Source organism: Pan troglodytes, chromosome 12, assembly GCF_028858775.2.
Source record: "Pan troglodytes isolate AG18354 chromosome 12, NHGRI_mPanTro3-v2.0_pri, whole genome shotgun sequence".
In the NCBI taxonomy this organism is placed as follows: domain Eukaryota; kingdom Metazoa; phylum Chordata; class Mammalia; order Primates; family Hominidae; genus Pan; species Pan troglodytes.
Window position 1 is genome coordinate 99,003,181 of NC_072410.2, and position 23,020 is coordinate 99,026,200.

Consider the following 23,020-nt stretch of genomic DNA (forward strand, 5'->3'; position numbering starts at 1 on the left):
GAATTTTGTTTATGATCTCAGAGTAGGGAGGTCTAACTATGTAAGGAAAGATCTAGCACATAAAAGAAATTTTAAGATTCTGCATGGCAACAAAATACATATTTTTGTTTTGTGCTGTTAGAACAGAAGATCACAGACTGTGTAATTTAGAATGAACAGAAATTTACTGACTCATAGTTCTGGAGACGAGGAAGTCCAAAATCAAGGCATCTGGTCAGTGCCTTCTTGCTGTGTCATAACATGACAGAAGACAGCATCCATAGCAGAAGGGCAAAGAGAGAGAGAGAGAATGCACAAGATGGGGGCGAACCCACTATCACAATAATAAATCTATTCCTTAGATGTCAGCCACATTAGTCTATTTATGAGGGTGGAGGCCTCAAGACCTACACACTTTTTAAAGGTCCCACCTCCCAATACCTGTCACAATGACAATTAAATTTCTTTTTTTTTTTTTTGAGGCTGAGTCTCGCTCTGTCACCCAGGCTGGAGTGCAGTGGCACAATCTCGGCTCACAGCAACTTCTGTCTCCCGGGTTCAAGCGATTCTCATGCCTCAGCCTCCCGAGTAGCTGGGATTACAGGCGCCCCCCCGCCACGCGTGGCTAATTTTTGTGTTTTTAGTAGAGACGGCGTTTCACCATGTTGACCAGGCTGGTCTCAAACTTCTGACCTCAAGAGATCCGCCTGTCTCGACCTCCCAAAGTGCTGGGATTACAGGCATGAGTCACCAAGCCCGGCCGGCAATTAAATTTCAACATGAGTTTTGGAGGGGACAAACTCAAACCATAGCAATACTAATTCAAAAGATAAATGATACTCTTTGCAGAAAAATATTTGCATTTCCTATTACAGACAGAGCATTCACCTTTAAAATAAATAAATAAGCCTGGGCAACATGGTGAAACCCTGCCTCTATAAAAATACAAAAATTAGCCAAGTGTGTTGGCATGGACCTGTAGTCCTAGCTACTTAGGTGGCTGAGGCGGGAGAATTGATTGAGCTGGTGGGTGGAGGCTGAGGTGAGCTGAGATTATGTCACTGCACTCCAGCCTGGGTGAGAGAGTGAGACCTTGTCTCAAAAATTCAAAATAAATAAATAAATAAGTAGCTTCTAGAACTCACTAAGCAAAAGACTAGTGATCTTGTGAAGTAATGGGCAGCATAGGAAAAGCAATATAAATGACTTTTATGGATATATAATGTATTCATCTTATAAATAAGAATTGAAAATAAAATGAGATAACATTCTTTATCCTAAAAAATTAGCAAAGGTCAATAAGTTTGATAATACATTGCTGGTGAGCACCCTTAAATATTGCTGGTTAGAGGGTAAAATGATACTTCAGTGGATGGCAATTTGCAAATATCTAACTAGATTAGAAATGACACATGCCTTTTGAGCCAGTAGTTCTACTTTTAGGATTTATTATATTAATATGTTTATACTCATGAAATGATAAATACAGTTACTTATTTACTATTATTTGTTACAATATTGTTGCCAATAGGAAAATACTGAAAACAGCCTAAGTATCCATAAGAAGGGGACAGGTTTAACTGTGGCACATCCATATGGTGGGACATCATATAGCTGTTGAAAACGAATGAGGCAGGCTGGACACAGTATCTCAGACCTGTAATCCCAGCACATTGGCAGGCCGAGGTGGAAGGGTCACTTGAGCCCAAGAGTTTGAGACCATCCCGGGCAACATAGTGAGAACTCATCTCTCCAAATACTTAAAAATTAGCTGGGCGTGTTGGTCCCTGCCTGTAGTCCCAGGTACTCTGGAGGCTGAAGCAAGAGGATTGTTTGCATTTGAGGTTGTAGTGAGCTGTGATCATGCCACTGCACTCAAGCCTGAGTGACAGAGTAAGACCCTGTCTGAAGAAAAAAAAAAAAAAAAAAAAGAATGAGACAGGTCTTAAGTATACGGAAATTACTTAACAACATACATTGTTATATAAAAAGAATGTGTAGGCTGAGTGTGGTGGCTCACGCCTGTAATCCCAGCACTTTGGGAGGCCGAGGTGGGTGGATTACCTGAGGTGAGGAGCGTGAGAACAGCCTGGCCAACATGATGAAACCCCATCTCTACTAAAAATACAAAAATTAGCCAGGTATGGTGGCACATGCCTGTAATCCCAGCTACTCGGGAGGCTGAGGCAGGAGAATCACTTGAACCCGGGAGGCGGAGGTTGCAGTGAACCAAGATTGCACCACTGTACTCCAGCCTGGGTGACAGAGCAAGACTCTGTCTCAAAAAATAAATAAATAAATAAATAAAACCTAAAACAAATAAATAAAAAGAATGTGTGTGGTGTGCTATCATGCGTGTTTAAAAAATACTCTTTGGTGGCCGGGTGTGGTGGCTCACACCTGTAATCCCAGCACTTTGGGAGGTCGAGGCGGGCAGATCACGAGGTCAGGAGATCGAGACCATCCTGACTAACATGGTGAAACCCTGTCTCTACTAAAAAATACAACAAAATTAGCCGGGCGTGGTGGTGTGCGCCTGTAGTCCCAGCTACTCAGGAGGCTGAGGCAGGAGAATGGTGTGAATCCGGGAGACGGAGCTTGTAGTGAGCCGAGATCGTGCCACTGCACTTCAGCCTGGGTGACAGAGCGAGACTCCGTCTCAAAAAAAAAAAAAAAAAAATACACTTTGGTTTGTGTATAAGTATGTATGGAAGAATAAACAAACTGAAAACAGTAGTTGCTTACTGGAGGAGACATGGTTGTTGGAAACTGGGTGGTAAGATTTCCTCGTTGCTATATACTCCTTCATACCTGCTGCATGTTGTACCATTTGCTTTTATTACCTATTAAGAAAATATAATAAATTTTAAAAATGAAAACAAATACAATAAATATTATTTGTTTTCTTCTTACTAGGCATATTTGATGAGACCTTCTATAATATTTTTTGATGAAATAGATGGATTAGCTCCAGTTCGCTCTAGCAGACAAGATCAGATCCACAGGTAATTCTTCCTTATCTGATTATCTTGATTTCTTTTTTACGCATTGACTTGGTAGTTAGCCTTAGCCCTTAGCTAAGTGCTATGAGGCTTACAAAGAAATTTAAAACAATCTGTATCTGTGAGGACTACTTCTTTCTCTTAGTACAGGGGTCAGCACACCACAGCCTGTGAGCCAAATCCAGGCCTCGGTGTGTTTTTGTAAATGAAGTTATATTGGAATACAACCATGTTCATTCCTTAAGCATTGCATGTGGTTTCTTATGTGCTACAATAGTAGAGTTGAGCAGCTGTGATAGAGAGACCGAATGCGTTGCAAAGTTTAAAACATTTACTATGTGGGCTTTTAATTTTTTTTTTTTTTTTAATTTATTTTAGAGACGAGTTCTTGCTCTCTTGCCTAGACTGGTTTTCAACTCCTGGCCTCAAACCATCCTCCCCAGTCAGCCTCCCAAAGTGCCGAGATTACAGGCGTGAGCCACTGTGTCCAGCCTATCTGACCTTTTACAGAAAAAGTTTTCTCATCCTAATTTAGCATAATTTTTTGGTTTTTTTTTTAGAGTCAGAGTCTCACCCTGTCACCCAGGCTGGAGTGCAGTGGCGTAATCGCGGCTCACTGCAACCTCCACCTCCTGGGTTCAAGTGATTCTTATGCCTCAGCCTCCCAAGTAGCTGGGATTACAGGCATGTGCTGCCATGCCTGGCTAATTTTGTATTTTTAGTAGAGATGGGGTTTCGCCATATTGGCCAGGCTGGTCTTGAACTCCTGGCCTCAAGTGATCTGCCTGCCTCCGCCTCCCAAAGTGCTGGGATTATAGGTGTGAGCTACTGTGTCTGGCCTCGATGTCATGTATGCTAATATTTTATTCTTTTTCACTCCCCAGGAGTATTCCTTAATGTATATGTGTGTGTGTATACTACTATTTATTTTTCAATCTACCATCTGATGGGAGATTTGTTTTGCTTCTATTTTTAGCTATTATGATAATGCTCAACCTGCTACAGGTTGAGCATCCCAAATCCAAAAATCTGAAATCTGAAATGTTCCAACATTTGAAACTGTTTGAATTTTCACATGACACTCAAAGGAAATGCTCATCAAAGCTTTTTCAGTTTTGGATTTTGGGATTCAGGAAGCTCCACTGGTAAATATAATGCAAATATTCCCAAATCTGAAAAATATCCCAAGTTTAAAATAATTCTGGTCTGAAGCTTTTTTTTTTTTTGAGATGGAGTCTCACTCTGTTGCCCAGGCTGGAGTGCAGTGGCGGGATCTTGGCTCACTGCAACCTCTGCCTCCCGGGTTCAAGCAGTTCTCCTGCCTCAGCCTCCCAAGTAGCTGGGATTACAGGCATGTGCCACCACGCCTGGCTATTTTTTTTTGTATTTTTAGTAGAGACTGGGTTTCACCATATTGGGCAGGCTGGTCACGAACTCCTGACATTGTGATCCACCCGCCTCAGGCTCCCAAGGTGCTGGAATTACAGGCATAAGCCACCATGCCCGGCCGGTCCAAAGCATTTTTAAGAGACTGGATCTCATTCTCTTACCTAGGCTGGAGTGCAATGGTGTGATCATAGCTCACTGTAACCTCAAACTTCTAGGCCCAAGTGATCCTACTGCCTCAGCCTCCTGAGTAGCTAGAACTACAGGCATGCAGTACCCCACCTGGCTAGTTTTTGTATTTGTTGTAGAGACGGAGTCTCGCTATGTTTCCCTGGTTGGTTTCTGACACCTAGTCTCAAGCGAGCCCTCCATCTTGGCCTCTCAAAGCGTCTCTACAAGTTTTTGTGTGGACATGTTTTCTTTTCTGTTGGGTAAATCCCTGAGAGAGGAATTTCTGGAGCCTATGGTAAATGTGTGTTTAAGTTTCTAAGGTAACACTGTACTGTTTTCCACAGTGGTTTTACCATTTTTGTTTTCCTATAACGTATGATAATTTGAGTTGTTCCTCATCCTTGCCAACAATTGGTGGTGTTAACTGTCTTTAACTTTAGCCATCCTAGTGGGTGTACAGTAATGGATTTAATTTGCATTAATAGTAATACAAATAATATTAAGCTTTAATATTAATCCAATAATATTGAGCATCTTTGTGTTTATTGCCCGTTTATATATTTTCATTTGTGAAATGTCTAAATCGTTTGCGCCATTTTTTAAAACTAGAAATTAGATTGTGTGTCTTGTTGTGTTGTAGTCCTTGTATTTTTTTTTTTTTAAGACAGAGTCTTGCTCTGTTGCCCTGTTGGAGTGCAGTGGTGCGATCTCAGCTCACTGCAACCTCCACACCCCACATTGAAGCAATTCTCTTGGCTCAGCCTCTCGAGTAGCTGGGATTACAGGTGTGCGCCACCATGCCTGGCTAATTTTGTATTTTTAGTAGAGACAGGGTTTTGCCATGTTGGCCAGACTGGTCTCGAACTCTTGACCTCAAGTGATCTGCCTGCCGTGGCCTCCCAAAGTGCTGGGATTACAGGCATGAGACAATACCCCTGGCCCAGTCTTTGTTTTGAAATTTTTTTCCAGTGTTCTGGCTTGTATCTTTGTTTGCTTAGTTAGGACTTTTGAAGAGTCAGGATTTGAATTTTGATAAAGCCACCATATGGATTTAAAAGATGTATCTGTGCCTTTTGTGTTCTGCTTGAGAAAAATTGCCTAAATAAGTGTGGCAATAATTTTCTTGGATGTTTTCTTTGAAAATATTAATAGCATTAGCTTTTTTTTTTTTTTTTTTTTTTGAGACGGAGTCTCGCTCTTGTGCCCCAGGCTGGAGTGCAATGGCACGATCTTGGCTCACTGCAACCGCCGCCTCCCAGGTTCAAGCGATTCTCCTGCCTTGGCCCCCCGAGTAGCTGGGATTACAGGTGCCTGCCACCACGCCTGGCTAATTTTTGTATTTTTAGTAGAGATGGGGTTTCACCATATTGGCCAGGCTGGTCTAGAACTCCTGACCTCAGGTGATCCACCCACCTCGGCCTCCCAAAGCGTTGGGCTTACAGGCATGAGCCACTGTTCCCAGCCAGTATTAGCTCTTAATATTTAAGTCAATGATTCATTTTAAGTTAATGTTTGTGTATCAGTAAGAGGTGAGGGTTTAAGTTAATTTTTGTAGATAGTTTAAGGTATGGACTGAAGTTTATTTTTTTAATACAGGTATTCTTTTTTTTTCTTTGAGACGGAGTGTCACTCTGTTGCCCAGGCTGGAGTGCAGTCGCGCGATCTCAGCTCACTGTAGCCTCCACCTCCCGGGTTCAAGTGATTCTTGTGCCTCAGCCTCCTGAGTAGCTGGGATTACAGGTGTGTGCTACCATGCCTGGCGAATTTTTGTATTTTTAGTAGAGATATGTTTCACCATGTTGGCCAGGCTGGTCTCGAACTTCTGACCTCAGGTGATTCTCCTGCCTCGGCCTCCCAAAGTGCTAGTGTTACAGGCATGAGCCACCATGCCCAGCCTATTTTTTTATACAGATACTCATTTGTTCCAGAACCATATATTGAAGAGTTTACTTTGTTAAATTTCTTGGCACGTCTTTGACAAAAATTGACCATATAAATGTGTGTCTATTCCTAGATTTGTTAGTTGATTCCATTGATCTACAGGTCTATCCTTATACCACTGTCTTGATTAATGTTCGTTTTAGTATAAGTCCTCCAAATTTGTTCTTTTTCAGAATTGTTGTAGTCATCTATTATCTTTCCATTTACATTTCTAAAGCCTCTTGTCAGTTTCTTTAGAAAAGACTGTTGGGATTTATTTGGGATTGCATTTAATCCTTCGATCTATTTGGGAAGAATTGCATCCTTATTCGTCTTTCAGTCTATGAACATGGTAATTCTGTTCATTTATTTAGGTATTCTTTAATTTCCTTTTCCTGTGTCTTACGGTTTTTAGCATAAGGATCTTAGGCATCTTTTGTTTAATGCATCCCTAAATACTTTATTGTTCATTTAATGTGAATGGAGTTTTAAAAGAAAATTTATTTTCTAATTGCTTACTGCTGGTTTATAAAAATACAACTGAGTTTATAGACTTTGTATCCACAACCTTGCTAAATTCATTTGTTAGGTCTATTAGCTATTTTGTGGTTTCCTTACGGTTTTATACATATACCTTATCTGCAAATAAAGGTACTTCTACTTCTTCCTTTCCAATCTATGTCTTTTATTTCTTTTTCTTATTTCTTTGGCTAGAATTCAGTTAAATAGTAATGGTGATAATGGAAATCACTGCCTGTTTCCTTCATTGGCTGTAAAACATTGAGACTTTAACCATTGAATGTGATTTTAACTAAGTTTTTCATAGGTGCCCTTTATTACATTGAGGGATTTCCACTATATTCCTAGTTTGCTGTGAGAGTTTATTTTACTGGGATAGAGTACCGAACTTTGTAACATATTTTTTTTTCTGTCTCTTTTGAATTGATCATATGGCTTTTCTCCTGTATTCTATTAAGGTAGAGCATTATTTTGATTGAATTTTAGATTTTTTTTTTTTTTTGGAGATGGAGTCTCGCTCTGTCGCCCATGCTGGAGTGCAATGGCGTGATCTCGGCTCACTGCAACCTCCACCTCCTGGGTTCAAGTGATTCTCTTGCCTCAGCCTCCCGAGTACGTGGCATTACAGGTGTCTGCCACCGTGCCTGGCTAATTTTTGTGTTTTTAGTAGAGACAGGGTTTCACCATGTTGGTCAGGCTTGTCTTGAACTCCTGACCTCAGGTGATCCACCTGCCTCGGCCTCCCAAAGTGCTGGGATTACAAGTGTGAGCCACTGCGCCTGGCCTGAATTTTAGATAGTAAACTAACTTTGCATTCTTAGAATAAACCTCACTTGCTCATAATATATTGTCTTTCTTAAAAAATTATTGGATTCAACTTGCTAATATAAAAAGTATTTTATTATCTGTATTAATGAGATTTTGATCTGTAATTACTCTTAAAATATCTGCATCTGGTTTTGGAATCAGGTAATTTTGATGTGTATTAGATGAGATATACACTGGGTGTGATGGTGCATGCCTGTAATCCCAACACTTTGAGAGGCTGAGGCAGCAGGATCTCTTGAGTCTAGGAGTGCAAGAGCAGCCTGGGCAACATAGTGAGACCCTGTCTCTTAAAAAAAAAAGATGAGATGGCATTCCCTCTTTCTCTATTTTCTGAAAGTGTTTGTGTAAGTTTGATGTTATTCATTTCTTAAGTGTTTGAGAGAATTCACCAGTGAAAATACCTGGGCCTGGAGTTTTGTTTATGGAAAGGTTTTTGATTACAAGTTAAATTTCTTCAGTTGATACAGGGCTGTTCAAGTTTTCTATTTATTCTTAGGTCAGTTTTGTTAGTTTGGTAGTTTATCTTTAAAGGAATTTGTTCATTTCACCTAAGTCAAGAAATTTACATACATTTTTTCTTACTATTCTGTTATCTCCTTAATGCCTAAATAGTCTGCGGTAATATTCTTTTCATTCCCGATGGTGATAACCTGTGTTTTCTCTTTTTTTTTTTTCTTGATTACTCCGGCTAGAGGATTATCAATTTTATTGGTCCTTTCTCCCCCAAAGAGACAACTTCTGTTTTCATAGATTTTCTACTATTATTTTTGTTTCCAATTTTATACTACCTTTTTTCTTATATTTTTAAAAATTAGTAGACTGAGGGGGATTTGTAGGCAGAGTATAAAAGATTTTTTAGGGCAGTGAAAATAGTCTGTGTTATACTGTAAGAGTGGATCCACGTCATGATATGTTTGTCCAAACCCATAGAATGTATATCATCAAGTGTGAACCTTAATGTAAACTGTGGACTTTGTAGATTGTGATGTGTCATTGTAGGTTCATCAGTTGAAATAAGTGCACCACTCTGTTGGGGCATGGGTATACATATGAAGGGGCAGGCGGGGGACGTATGAAAGTCTCTGTATTTCCTTCTCAATTTGGCTGTTAACCTAAAACTGCCCTAACAAATGGTCTTAAAAATAGACTATTCATGACTGGGCACAGTGGCTCACACTTGTAGTCCCAGCACTTTGGGAGGCCAAGGACAGTGGATCTCTTGAGCTCGGCAGTTTGAGACCAGCCTGGGCAATGTGGCAAAACCGTGTCTCTACTAAAAGTACAAAAATTAGTTGGGTGTGGTGTGCCTCTGGTCCTAGCTACTTGGGAGGCTGACGTGAGAGGATCACTTGAGCCTGGGGAGGTCAAGGCTGCAGTGAGCCACAATCGTGCCACCGAACTACAGCCTTGGTGAGAGAGTGAGGCCCTGTCTCAGAAAACAAAAAATCTCTATAAAACTGGGTAGCTTAGAAATAGCAGAACATTATTTGTCATATTTCTGGAGGCTGGGATGTCCAAGATCAGGGTGCCAGCAGATTTAGTGTCTGGTGAGGACCTGCTTTCTGGTTCTGATGACTTCTCTTGTGTCCTTAAATGGTAGAAAAGACCAGCTAGCTTTTTCAGGTCTCTTTTATGAAGGCAGGAATCCTCTTTATGAGGGTTTTGCCCTTGTGTCCTAATTACCTCCCAAAGGTTCCACCTCTTAACACTCTTAACACCTTAGCTCTTAACTCTTAATACCTCTTAACAACATTACATTGGTGATTAGGTTTCAATGTGTGAATTTTAGGGGAATAGAAACATTCCATTCATAGCAGGCAGTTTTAGGGTTTCAACAAATGTGTAATGACACGTATCTGCTCTTACAGTATTATACAGAATATTTTCACTTCCCCCAAATCGTCTATTCATTCATCCCCCCTTCTCTTCTGCCCTGCAGAGCCATCCCTATCTCCCCAGCAACCACTGATCTTTTTACTATCTCCATAATTTTGCCTTTTCCAGAATGTCATATAGTTGGACTCAAACAGTATGTAGTTTTTTCAGATTGGCTTCTTTTATATAGCAGTATGTATTTCAGGTCTCCCAAGTCTTTTCTGTTTGTTTTTAATTTAACTCCCTTTTTCAGATTAAGATGGAAGCTTAGAAATTGATTGAAACTTTTCTTTTTTTCTAATATAGGCATTGACACCTGTAAATTTCCCTCTAAGCAATGCTTTAGCTACATCCCACAGTTTTTGACATGTATTCACTGTCATTCAGTTCAAAATAATTTCCAATTCCTCTTGTCATTTTTTCTTTGACACAGTCATTGTGTATTTAATTTAGATGTGTATTTAATTTACAAATAGCTGTGGTTATTTTTCCTGATTATTTTATTGTTATTTACTTCTAATTTAGTTTTATTGTGATCTAGAGATCGTAACTCTTAAAGTCATTTTTTTTTTTTTTTGAGGCGGAGTCTTGCTCTGTTGCCCACTCCAGCAGTGGCGTGATCTCAGCTCACTGCAAGCTCCGCCTCTCGGGTTCAGGCCATTCTCCTGCCTCAGACTCCTGAGTAGCTGGGACTACAGAGGCATGCCACCACACCCAGCTAATTTTTTTTGTATTAAAGTCATTTTTAAATTTATTGCATTCTCCTTTATGTCCCAGTGTATCCTGTGAATTTGCATTCTGCCATTTATGGTATAGTGTTCTATAAATATAAAATAAGACAAGGCATTAATAGTGTTATGCAGACTCTTTTGTGGGGTTTTATTTTTTTGAGACGGAGTCTCACTCTGTCGCCCAGGCTGGAGTGCAGTGGCTCTGTCTGGCTTACTGCAACCTCCGCCTCCAAGGTTCAAGTGATTCTTCTGCCTCAGCCTCCTGAGTAGCTGGGATTACAGGTGTGTACCACCATGCCCAGCTAATTTTTGTATTTTTGTAGAGATGGGGTTTCACCATGTTGGCTAGGCTGGTCTTGAACTCCTGACTTCAAGTGATCTGCCTGCCTCGACAGGCAGTGCTGGGATTACAGGCGTGAGCCACTGTGTCTGGCCTCTTTTGTTTTCTTATAGATGTTTAGGTCTAATTCTATTGATTGCAGAGACAAATATGTTAAAATGTCCAGCTATAATGAATTCTTTGTCCCTTTAATTCTGCCAGTTTTTGTCTCACATATTTTGAAATTTTATATTAGTTTCATACACATTTATTGCATCTTTATGTTGATGTTGCTTTCTTATATTATGAAATGTCCATGTTTATCTCGTAATACACAATTTTGAAATTTATTTTTATCAGATAATAATTCACCTATTCTAGACTTCATGCTGTTTGTGTGGTATATTTTTTGCCATTAACTTGCTTTCAACCTGTGTTGTTCATAGACTATATAAAGTTGGGTCTTATTTTCTTAATTGCATTGTCTCTTAATTTTAATTTGACTGTTTAGTCAATGTTGAATGTAATTATTGATATATTTGAATTGGGGATCATTTCATTTCCATTTTCTATTTGTGTCTGCTGTTTTCTTTTTCTGTTTCTTTTTTGCCTTTTTAAAAAACACTTTGAAACTTTGAAAGTTTTTTTTTAGAGTCTCAATTTTGCTATTGAGTTTTAAAAAGAGCTTTATTGAGGTATAATATATATACTATATGTATGTACACAATATTGACATTGATAAAGAGTAAAACTTGGAAGGTTTTAATATACATATATACTTGTGAAGCCATAACTACAGTCAAGACAATGAAAATACCATTTCCTTCAAAATGGACACTTATACATTTAGTGTGATTATTGATATGGTTAGGTTTAAATTTATCATCTAGATGATTTTCTCTTAGCCTGTTTCTTGTTTTCCCTTTTCCTATTGTTCCACCTTCATTTGGATTAGTTGAATATTTTTTATGATTCCAGTTTGTTTCCATTGCTGGCTTATTAGCCATTACTGTTTATTATTTTCATAGTAACTTTAGGGTTTATGGTATATGTCTTTAACTTGTAACCATCTACCTTCAATTGATGATAGGCCATTTCACATATAATATGGGAACCTTGAAATAGTATACTTGCATTTTTCTTCTCCTGAGGTTTGTGCTATTGTCATACATTTTTTATTTTTTGAGACAGAGTCTCACTCTGTCACCCAGGCTGGAGTGCAGTGGCGCAGTCTCGGCTCACTGCAACCTCTGCCTCCCGGGTTCAAGCAGTTCTCCTGCCTGAGCCTCCTGCGTAGCTGGAATTGCAGGTGCACGCCACCATGCCTGGCTAATTTTTGTGTTTTTAGTAGAGACACGGTCTCGAGCTCCTGACCGCAAGTGATCCGCCTGCCTTGGCCTACCAAAGTGCGGGGATTATAGGTGTGAGCCATTGTGCCTGGCCTTGTACATTTTATTTTTAAAACTTTAAAAACTTTTGAAGAAATGTAAATAAAAATATCTTAAATATTTTTTGTACTTACCATTTCTGGTGCTCTCTATCCTTTTGTAGATGTTCATATTTCCAGTTAGTATCAGTTTCTTTATGCATACGTTTCTTACAGTGTGGGCCTGCGAGTGACAAGTTCTTTTGGCTTTTCCATATCTGAAAACACTTTTTTTTTTTTTTGGGATGAAGTCTCACTCTGTTGCCCAGGTCAGAGTGCAGTGGTGCGATCTTGGCTCACTGCAACCTCCGCCTCCTGGGTTCAAGCGATTCTCCTGCCTCAGCCTCCCGAGTAGCTGGGGCTACAGCTGCGTGCCACCACGCCTGGCTAATTTTTGTATTTTTTTTTTTAGTAGAGATGGGGTTTTACCATATTAGCCAGGCTGATCTTGAACTCCTGACCTTGTGATCTGCCCACATCGGTCTCCCAAAGTGCTGGGATTACAGGCATGAGCTACCACACCTGGCTGAAAGCACTTTTTTTTTTTTTTTTTTTTTAAAAACAAAAACAAAAACAGCTTTGTTTTTGAGACAGCGCCTCATTCCCTTCACCAAGGCTGTAGTGCAGTGGTGTGATCATGGCTCCCTGCAGCCTCGACTGATCCTCCCACCTTAGCCTCCCAAATAGCTGGGGCCACAGGTGTGTGTGCCACTGTACCCACCTGACTTTTTTTTTTGAGATGGAGTCTTACTCTGTCGCCCAGGCTGGAGTGCAGTGGCGCAATCTCTGCTCATGGCAACCTCCACCTCCCAGGTTCAAGTGACTCTCCTGCCTCAGCCTCCCAAGTAGCTGGAGCTACAGGTGTGTACCACCACGCCTGGCTAATTTTTTCATTTTTAGTAGAGACAGGGTTTCACCATATTGGTCAGGCTGGTCTCGAACTCCTAACCTTGTGATCCGCCTGCCTCGGCCTCCCAAAGTGCTGGGATTACAGGCATGAGCCACCGCGCCCAGCCACTTTTTGAATTTTTAGTAGTGATAAGGTTTCACCATGTTGCCCAGGCTAGTCTCAAACTCCTGGGCTCAAGTGATCTGCCCGCCTCACCCTCCTGTGTCTGGCCAAAACAGCTTTATTGAGGTATATTTATATGTCATAAAATTTGCTCATTTTAAGTGTATAGTTTAGTAATTTTTAGAGTACCTCAACCAAGTGGTACAACTATTGATATAAATCAATTTTAGAACATCTTTCTACCCCTAATAAGATCCAGCATGAGGTGGGGTGCAGTTACTCTTGCTTGTAATTCCAGCACTTTGAGAGGCTGAGGCAGGCAGATCACTTGAGCCCAGGAATTTGAGACCAGCCTGGCCAACATAGTGAAACCCAGTCTCTACAAAAACTACAAAAATTAGCTGGGTGTAGTGGTGCATGCCTGTGGTCTCAGCTACTCGGGAGGTTGAGGTGGGAGGATTGCTTGAGCCCAGGAGGTCGAGGCTGCAGTGTGTTTTGATTGTGCCACTGCACTCTAGCCTGGGTGAGAGAGTGAGACACTGTCTCCAAAAAAAAAAAAAAAAAAAAAAAAAATTCCAGCATGCCCATTTACAGTAAATTCCTTTTCCTGCCCACAGCCAACCACTAATCTAATCTCTGCATAGATTGTCCTTTTCTAGACATTTTGTATTATTAAAATCATATACTATGTGGTTTCTTGTGTCTGGCTTTTTTTTGCTAAGTATAATGGTTTTGAGGAACATCCATGATATAATATGGGTCAGTATTTTGTTCTTTTTTATTGCTGAACAGTATTCTTATTGTATGGCTATACAACACACTGGACGGACATTTAGGTTGTTTCCAGTTTGGGCTATTATGAATATTACTGTGAACGTTCAATGCAAGTGTTTGTGTAGAACATATATTTTTTATCGCTCTTGGGTAGAGATAAGGAGTGAAACTGCTAGGCAGGATGGTAGTTTTATGTTTAACTTTTTGAGAACTTAGCCTTTGTTTTTGAAGGGTATTTTCTCTGGGTATAAAATTTGAAGTCGACACTTTTTTCTTTTTCTTTCCGTGCTTTAAAGATGTTGGTCTTTCTTCTTCTCATTTGTATTGCTTCAGTAATGAATTATGCTTTTATTTCTATTTTTGTTTCTTTGTATGTAATGTATCTTTTTTCTGGGTACATTTAGGTTTTTTTTCCTTCACTGGTTTTGTGCAATTTAATGATATATCTTGGTGGAGTTTTCTCCCCTTTTCTCATTCTTGAATTGAGCTTCTTGGGTGTGTTTTTCATCAAACTTGTAAAATTTTTGGCCACTATTTCTTCATTATTTTTTCTGTCGTCCCCACCTCCTGTCTCCTCTTTCCTTTTGGGACTCTAATTACACATATGTTAAGTTTCTTGATGTTGTCCCATAGTTTGCCGAAACTTTGTTAATTTTGCTTTAAATTATCTTTTCTGTGTTTCATTTTGGTTAGTTTCTGTTGCTGTTTTAGTTCACTAATCTTTTCTTTTGAAATGTCTAATCTGCTATTAATCCTATTCATTATGTTTTTGCCTCATGTTTTTGTTTTCATCTATACATATACATATAGAACTTTTCAATATCTGGAATATAGTTATAATGCCTACTTTAATGCCTTTGGCAATTCTAATATTGTGTTTCTGGGTTAGTTTTATTTTATTGATTTTTCTCATTACGGATTGTGTTTTCCTGTTTCATTGCATGCTTTGCAGTATTTATTGGATGCCAGATGTAACTTTTACCTTGTTGAGTGCTAGCTATGTTACTGTAAGTAGATATTCTTGAAGTGGTTTTGTTGTGTTTTTTTTTTTTTCCTTTTGAGACACAGTTAATCAACTTGAAAACAGTTTGATTCTTTGGAATCTTGCTTTTAAGATTTGTCGGCTGGGTGCAGTGGCTCATGCCAGTAATCCCAGCACTTTGGGAGGCCGAGGCGTGTGTATCACCTGAGGTCAGGAGTTTGAGACCAGCCTGGCCAACATGGTGAAACCTTGCCTCTACTAAAAATACAAAAAATTAGCTGGGCATGGTGGCGGGTGCCTGTAATCCCAGCTACTTGGGAGGCTGAAGCAAGAGAATCACTTGAACCTGGGAAGTGGAGGTTGCGGTGAGCTGCGATGACGCCACTGCACTCCAGCCTGGGTGACAGAGTGAGACTCTGTCTCAAAAAAACAAAAACAAAAACAAAAACAAAGATTTGTGATACGGATCTTGAGTAGCCCTGAGTGTAGGACTAATTATTCCCTGCTACTGATGCAGTATCCTTTTGTGTATTCATGGGCAATGACCTTTGAATCATGAGGTTTACCAGTTCAGTGGGTGGGAACTGGCACTATTCCTGGCTCTCTGTGAGTGTAGAGTACTCTTATTTCTAGTTCTTCTGAGTGTTTTTTTCCCCAAGCCTTGGGTAGTTTCGTCACATGTATGCAGTGATTGGTGTTTAAATGAAGAGCTGAGGAGTTTTGTGTACATTTCCTGAGTTTGCTTTCTGTGGAGCAGTCTCCTCTGTGGTACTTTTTCCTGTAGACTCTAGTTGTCTTGGTCTCCCTGGAATCTCAACTCCGACTCTTCCGCTTAGTGAGTTAGCTGGCCTCTGCCAGGATTCCATCTGCCTGTATCACAGCCCGTAATTGAAGAGCCATTAATTAGATTGTTGTTCCCACATTTTGTAATATTTGGGTTTTCTCTTGCTGCTTTCAGTATCTTGCTCTGTATCTTTTACTTTCAACAGTTTAGCCATGACATGCCTCTGTGTGGCTTTCTTTGTGTTTATTCTGATTTTGTGTCTACAAATTTGTCATTTTTCAGTCTTTTTCTGTTTTCACCTTGGATAATTTTTGTCTGTCTTTAGTCAGTCTTCACTTATTTTTGCTTTGTCATGTCCATTTGGTTATGTTCATCCAACACATTTTTTTATTTCAGAAATTGTATTTTTCAGTCCTAGGACTTACATTTGATTGTTTTTCATTGTTTCTGTTTTTCCAATGTGATTTTCATGCATTTAAGCATGTTTTATTTTATTTAATTGAGCTTCGTTACAATAGTTGCTTTAAAATTCTGTTATGTTAGCTTCAACATTTGGTTTATCTCATGTTAGACCCACTTGGTTTTCTTTTCTCTTGAGAATGTGTTCTTTTTATTGGTTCTTAATTTGTTGGGCAGTTTTGGATTGTGTCCTGGATATTATTATTGTTAGTTTTTGGAGACTCTGGATTCTCTTATTTTTATTTTATGAGCCACATTTCCTTTTTCTTAGGAGACAATTTTCTGAGTTAGGCTTGAAATGCATTCAGTTTCTTAACTGGGAGCTTTGATCTCCTTTCAGACCTTTTGTCTTTAGCTAGATCCTTTGAGTCTGCTCCTTGCTTTGTTCGGGACCAGCTAGAGATCTGGGTAGACTGAGTTTGGGGTGTCCTTACTAGCTCTTGCCCTTTTGTGGTCCCCCTTATTCTTTAATATTAATAACTTCCTACCTTCTCTTTTCTAGACTCTTGTGCTGAAAAGTTAATAAGGCACCCCCCCAACCCCTGTTGCATATTCTCTCTCCCCCTCACTGCAGTTAGTCCCAGACTAAAAGCTAGAGAGAAGGAAACTTACTTTTTCTTCTCCAAGTGACCATGAACTCCCACCGTGTTTCCGTTCTCTGAGTGACCATGAACTCCCACCAGAACCCATCTGTCTCTGTTTACTCACCAGAAATGTCAGGTATATATTCATGTATTATAATGCATAGGCTTTGTAGTTGTTTTTTGAGGGGTGCTCTGATTGGGTCTTTATTATAACCTGCAAGTAGACCTCTTGGTTATCCAGTATGCAGATTTGAATTTCTAGAGTAATCATTAGTAAAATAGAAACGTAATGTATAATCCCTAAATTATTAGTGGGGGAAAATAGAATAATTTTTAAAAGTCAATCCAAAAGCAATCAAGAAGAGAAGTGAGGGAAATCATATAACCGATGGGGAAAATAGCACAAAATATGATTATAGATTTAAACCCAAATATATCAATAATGACCTGAAATATAAGGGGAGTAAATGTTCTTGTTAAAAGACAAAGATTGTCAGATTGGCAAAAACAAAATATAATGATGTGTTGTTTATAAGTGAGACATCTACATGTAAGGATACAAAAAGGTTCAAAGTAAAATAGTGGAAAAAAATAGCACAAAAACAAATATTCATAGCAGCATTATTCACACTAGCCCAAAAGTAGAAATAACCCAAATGTCCATCAACTGATGAATAGGTAAATGAAATGTGATATATCCATACAATGAAATATTGTTCAGCCTTAAAAAGGAATGAATTTCTGGATGGGTGTAGTGGCTCACGCTTGTAATTCCAGCAGTTTGGGAGGCCAAGGTGGGAGAATTGCTTGAGCCTAGGAGTTTGAGATCAGCCTGGGCAACATAACTAGATGCTGTGTCTACAAATAATAAAAAAATTAGCCGAGTGTCGTGGCCTGTGTATCTGGTCCCACCTACTCGGGAGGCTGAGATGGGAGGATTGCTTGAGCCTAGGAGGTCAAGGCAGTAGTGTGTTGTGATAATACTACCGTACTCCAGCCTGGGCAACAGAGTGAGACCCCATCCCTCCACAAGGAAAAGAAAAGAAAAATTCTGACACATGCCACACCATGGATGAATCTTGAAGACATTATGCTATGTGGAATAAGCCAGACACAAAAGGCCACTTATTGTATGATTCTGTTTATATGAAATGTCGACAGTAGTTAAATAGTGTAAAATTATATCACGTAAATACTAACAGTTGGTATTGCTACATTAATTTTAGACAAAATAAACCATAAGTCAGCATTACTGTGCATGTAAAAAGGAAATCTTATAATGATAAAAGGTGCAGTTTACTAGAAGATATAACAATTAGGCCGCGCATGGTGGCTCATGCCTGTAATCCCAGCACTCTGGGAGGCTAAGGGTAGGAGGATCATTTAAGCCCAGGAATTCAAGACCAGCCTGGGCAACATAATGAGAACCCATCTGTACAAAAAAAAAAAAAAATAGCCATGCATGATAGTGCATGCCTGTCCTGTCACTGTCCTATCACTATCAGTAGCCCTGCCTACTCAGGAGGCTGAAGTAGGAGGATTGCTTGAGCCTGGGTGGTCGAGGCTGCAGTGAACCATGATCGTGCCACTGTACTCCATTCTGGATGACAGAGTGAGACCCTGTCTTAAAAGTAACAATTTAAAATCTGCAATTCCCTAATAACCATAGTTCAAACTATGTAAAACAAAAACTGACAGAACTACAAGGTAGAAGAGAGTCAAATTGATCATCATTGTGGGAGAGATCCTGTACATCTCTCAGTAATTGATAGATCAGGCTGAGCAAAAAGAATCATTTAATGCTCTATAGATTAATTGGAACCACCACATTTCAGGAATCTGATCTAATGGGCATACTTATCTAAGACAAATATAGAATGGACACTCTTTTCAAACATATACCATATTTATGAAAATTGATCATATAATGTGCCTTAAAGCACATTTTAACTAATTTTCTAAAGTTTGGTAATATACAAAACAGAAAAATAACAAAAAGCAGATAATTTTATGTTCATAATTAAGAACTATAGCTCTAAAGTCTAAATGACCTGTGTTGTAAAGACAAAAATCGTAGCCAACAATATGTGAACGGAAAACAAAGATATAGTAGAAATCAAGAAGGCCAAAAGTTGGTTCTTTGAAAAAAACTAATAAAGTTGGTTCTTTGAAAAAACTGACAAGCCTCTGGCATGCTTGGTCATGATAAGAAGAAGACAGATAAGCAATATTAGGAATGCAAAATGTAATGTTTTGGTTTTTTTAGACATCAAAGGTTAAGAGCATAAAGGCCTAAGCTTAAGAGGTGAAAGGAGAACTTTTAGAAAAAATATAGGGGAAAATCTCTATGACTTGTATGTCAATGTTTATAGCAGGTTTTTTGTAATACCCCAGAACTGAAAACAATCCAGGTGGCCATCAACATGTGAATGGATAAACAAATTGTGGCATATCTATATAATGGAATATTACTTAGCAATTAAAAAGAATAAACTATTATCAAACCAGTAACATGGATGAATCTCACAATATGCCAAATGCAAGAATCTAGGAATAAAAAGAGTACTTACTGTATGATCCCATGTATATAAAATTTTAAGTAATGCAAAGTAATCTGTAGTGACAGAATACAGATGAATGGTTCCCTAGGGGTTGAGTAAAAGAGGCCAAGGAGGGTCAGTATGAGTGGAGAACTAAGGAGTATGAGGAAGAACATAATGGATATGTTAACTTATTTTAGTTGTGGTGATGGTTTCACAGGGTATACGTACTTCAAAACTTACCAAAATGTATACTTTAAATATGTGCAGGGTTTTGTATGTCAATTATACCTTCATAAAACTTGGTATGAGAAAATTCATTGGAAACTAGTCTCACTTGTGAACATGTATATAAAAATCCTAAACAGATTGGTAGAGTTTTACATCAGGAAGATATAAAAAGGATAATATATTATGACTAAATTGATTTTATTTCAAATATACAAGGTTTATTTAATATGAGGGAAGTCAGTTAATGTTAATTTATCACATTTTCATATAAGAGAAAAATCAAGATGATCACCTCAATAGATGTGGAAGAAATGTTTAATAAAATTCAATATTTAGTCATAATAAAGTCTTCATCTTAGAGAACAAGGAATATAAAGTATTTCCTTAAAGGTAGCTGCAGAAAAACTTACAACAAACAGACTTAATGTTCAAACATGAAATCTTTTCTTATAATATGGGGAATATGACAAGCATGTTTGTTTTGCTGTGAACACTTCTGACCAATACTGTTCTATAGATCGCAGTCAGTGTAGTCTGGCAAGACAAAGCTATACAAGATATGCATATTGAAGAGGAAAAAACAGTACTCTTATCATTTGTAGATGATGCAATTATGTATGTAGGAATTGCAAAGCAACCTGTAGATAGATGCTAAGAAGGTTAGACCAATCAATATAAACATAAATTTTGTATTTTTGTTGCTAGTAATTGTGTAAAAATGAAAAGTTACTGTTTGCAATCTCATTAGCAAAAAGTTTCTATGAGTAAGTCTAAGAAGTCTCATGTTACATTTATGCAGAAAATATTAAAACTTGACTGGCAAACATTAAAGATTAAATAAATGGAAAGAAATATTTTTCAATTATCTTTTCTTCTATAAGGTGGGAGCACTTGCTCTACTAGTTATTAAGGCCTCTTAGGGTTAAGAAAATTTGATATTGGCAGAAGACTAGACAAATAGATGAATGGAACGGAGCCCAGAGCCATAAATAAATGCACACACATATGGATGCCTAATTTATGGTAAAAGAGGCAGTGCAGAAAAGATGACCTTTTCTATAAATAATGCTGGGAAAATTGGATATCTCTTTGGTGGAAAAAAAAACCTGGATTCCTCTACACACCATACAAAACAATTCATTTCATTGGATTTTAGATCTATATTTGAAAGGTGAAACAACACTTTTAGAAGGTAATGTAGGAGAGAGAATTTGAGACAAGCAAGTAGGCCTTGAATATTGTGTCAAATAGTTTGGACTTTTAATTTCCCTACATAATAGGAGTTGCTAAAGGATTTTGATCCAAGGGTTGGCCATTCAGATTTTTTTTTTTAAAGACAACTTTTGGTATAATTTAAGTTAGATTGTAATTCTGTTTCTGGCCATGTCTGAGACTTTATTGTCTGAAGACTTTTCAGTTACAAGACACTTAAAAATGCAGATAAATTCCAACAAACACTTGAAATGACAATCTGTAATTGGAAGATACCAAGGAAAGATTGGAGGTTAAATATGAATTTATATTTGAGGCTACTTATATTCCCCACCCCCTTTATATCTTGAATGAGAAACCTAGGTCACTAATTTTCAGTTATTCATTTTGAAAAGAAGAATCACACATCCTTCCTTCACACATACACTGGGTATCTAGCATTTTGATTCCGCTTATAGATTTTGGAAACACAGCTAGAGCAGTGTGTTTGGGAAGCAGAATGATTTCTTTAACATGTTGAACATATTGGAGAAGTTATTTTAGGCAGGTGTTAGCAATAAGAGTAAAGGAATAGAAATGAGAGCAGTTGGAAAACACTAGAAAGAACATTGTTACTAGAACTACAGTTTCTGTTATAATTAGGCATGAAACACTTATATTCAGAAATGTTTAAGTCATACTTTTTAAAAACTACTCTAAAATATGCAGAAAATAATTTTGAGTTGAACATAAAGTGGTAGCCATTCTAAAGAAATTGTCCAAAGGTGTAACGATAATGTAAATCTAATATAATAGAAACTGAAGCGTCATATACATTTCCAGACATCTAAAACCCCCCTAGATTGCTATCTATTAAAAACAAACTACTGTATTTTTTCTTTTTAAGAAAAACAGCTTTATTGAGATACAGTTCACAGTGATGGCAGCGGCAGGCCATCTGGAGTGGCCACCATCATCATGCCTGCTGTATTGGGGAGGTGTAGCCGGGGCTGCACATTCCACGGAGCTTTTGGAAACTGGGTACAAGTGGGAATCCCACCCCTTTTGAGTCAGTGGGATGGGAGCTCCCTGGGTGCAGCTGCAGCCGCCCAAGTTGTGGCTGTGGACCTGGGCCTCCCTGTGCTCTTGCGGAGGCCTGGGTGCAGACAGGGGTCCAGCCCTCCCAGGTGCAGCTACAGCTGCCCAAGTCATGGCTGTGGAGCCTGGCATTCCTGCACTCTGGGGGGCCTGGGAAGGCTTCCCCTGTCCCTGCAGGATCAGAGGTGTCTGCTTCCACTGCCTGGTCTCTCCCCACTCCTGCGCCTGCTCCGATCTTGGAGCAAGATTGGGGCCAAGCCTGGGCGTTGTTGCAGCCTGGCTGGTTGTGCGCACTCTTGGGGTTAGTGCTACATGCCAACCCCCTGCTGCCTCAGCCCCCTCCAGACTTTGGGTGCCGATGAGCTTGGGCGGGAAGCTGAGGGGGTGGCTGAGGGCAGCTTGGCACTGGCCTGCAGGTGCCCCTTGGCACGAACAGCTTGGGCACCATGAATGGCAGCAGGAGGCAGACAAAGCTCCTGGGCAGAAGGGGGTGGGTCTATGGTGAGACCCACCTTCAGGCTAGGGAGGGCCTGAAGGTTGGCCAGGCTGCCAGTCCCACAGACTGGAGTGGGAACTTGTGGTGCTTTTTCTGGGCCTGTCCATGGCCACCCCATGGACCAATTGGTGTGTACTTCCTTCCTCCTGAGTCCCATAAAAGCCCCGACTCAGCCAGAGCTAAGTGGACATCAGGAGGACCAACTTCAGAGAGGAGCTACCCCCTCCAGGGCCACCTCTCTGCTGAGAGCTGCAGATGTCAGGATGACCAGCTGCAGAGAGGAGCTACCCACTCCAGGACCTCCTCTCTGCTGAGAGCTGAACAACACTCAACATGACGGACCTGCCTGTAGAGAGGAGCTGCCCACTCCAAGATCTCCTCTGAGCTATTCTGTCACTCAATAAAGCTCTTCTTCGCCTTGCTCACCCTCCACTTGTCTGCATATCTTGTTCTTCCTGGACGCAGGACAAGAACTCGGGACCTGTCAGATGGCAGGGCTGAAAGAGCTGTAATACAAACAGGGCTGAAACATGCCCCTTGCTTGCCATTTTGTGGGTGAAGAGGAGAGAAAAGCTGCAGCCCTTCAGGGAGCCCAGACCTGGGAGCTCCCTGAGCCAGGGCTGTGACTTTGGGGCCCTGCAGTTCCTGGAGTCTCCAAGCTTCCAGGCACCACCACGTTCCCCAATGGCAGCCGTGGAAGCTGCTTGCAGTGT

At 39.7% G+C, this 23,020-nt stretch overlaps 1 protein-coding gene across 5 annotated transcripts in view; it reads left to right on the forward strand.

Annotated features, from left to right (window-relative positions):
• The window catches only part of ATAD2B (ATPase family AAA domain containing 2B), a 177,829-nt gene that overhangs the window by 67,022 nt on the left and 87,787 nt on the right, over positions 1 to 23,020 (forward strand). For all 5 annotated transcript variants that reach the window (XM_525707.7, XM_063790083.1, XM_009442106.5 and 2 more), the window contains one exon: positions 2,896 to 2,984. In XM_525707.7, coding sequence (XP_525707.2) covers positions 2,896 to 2,984 — 89 coding nt within the window. The remainder of the gene's footprint in view (positions 1 to 2,895; positions 2,985 to 23,020) is intronic.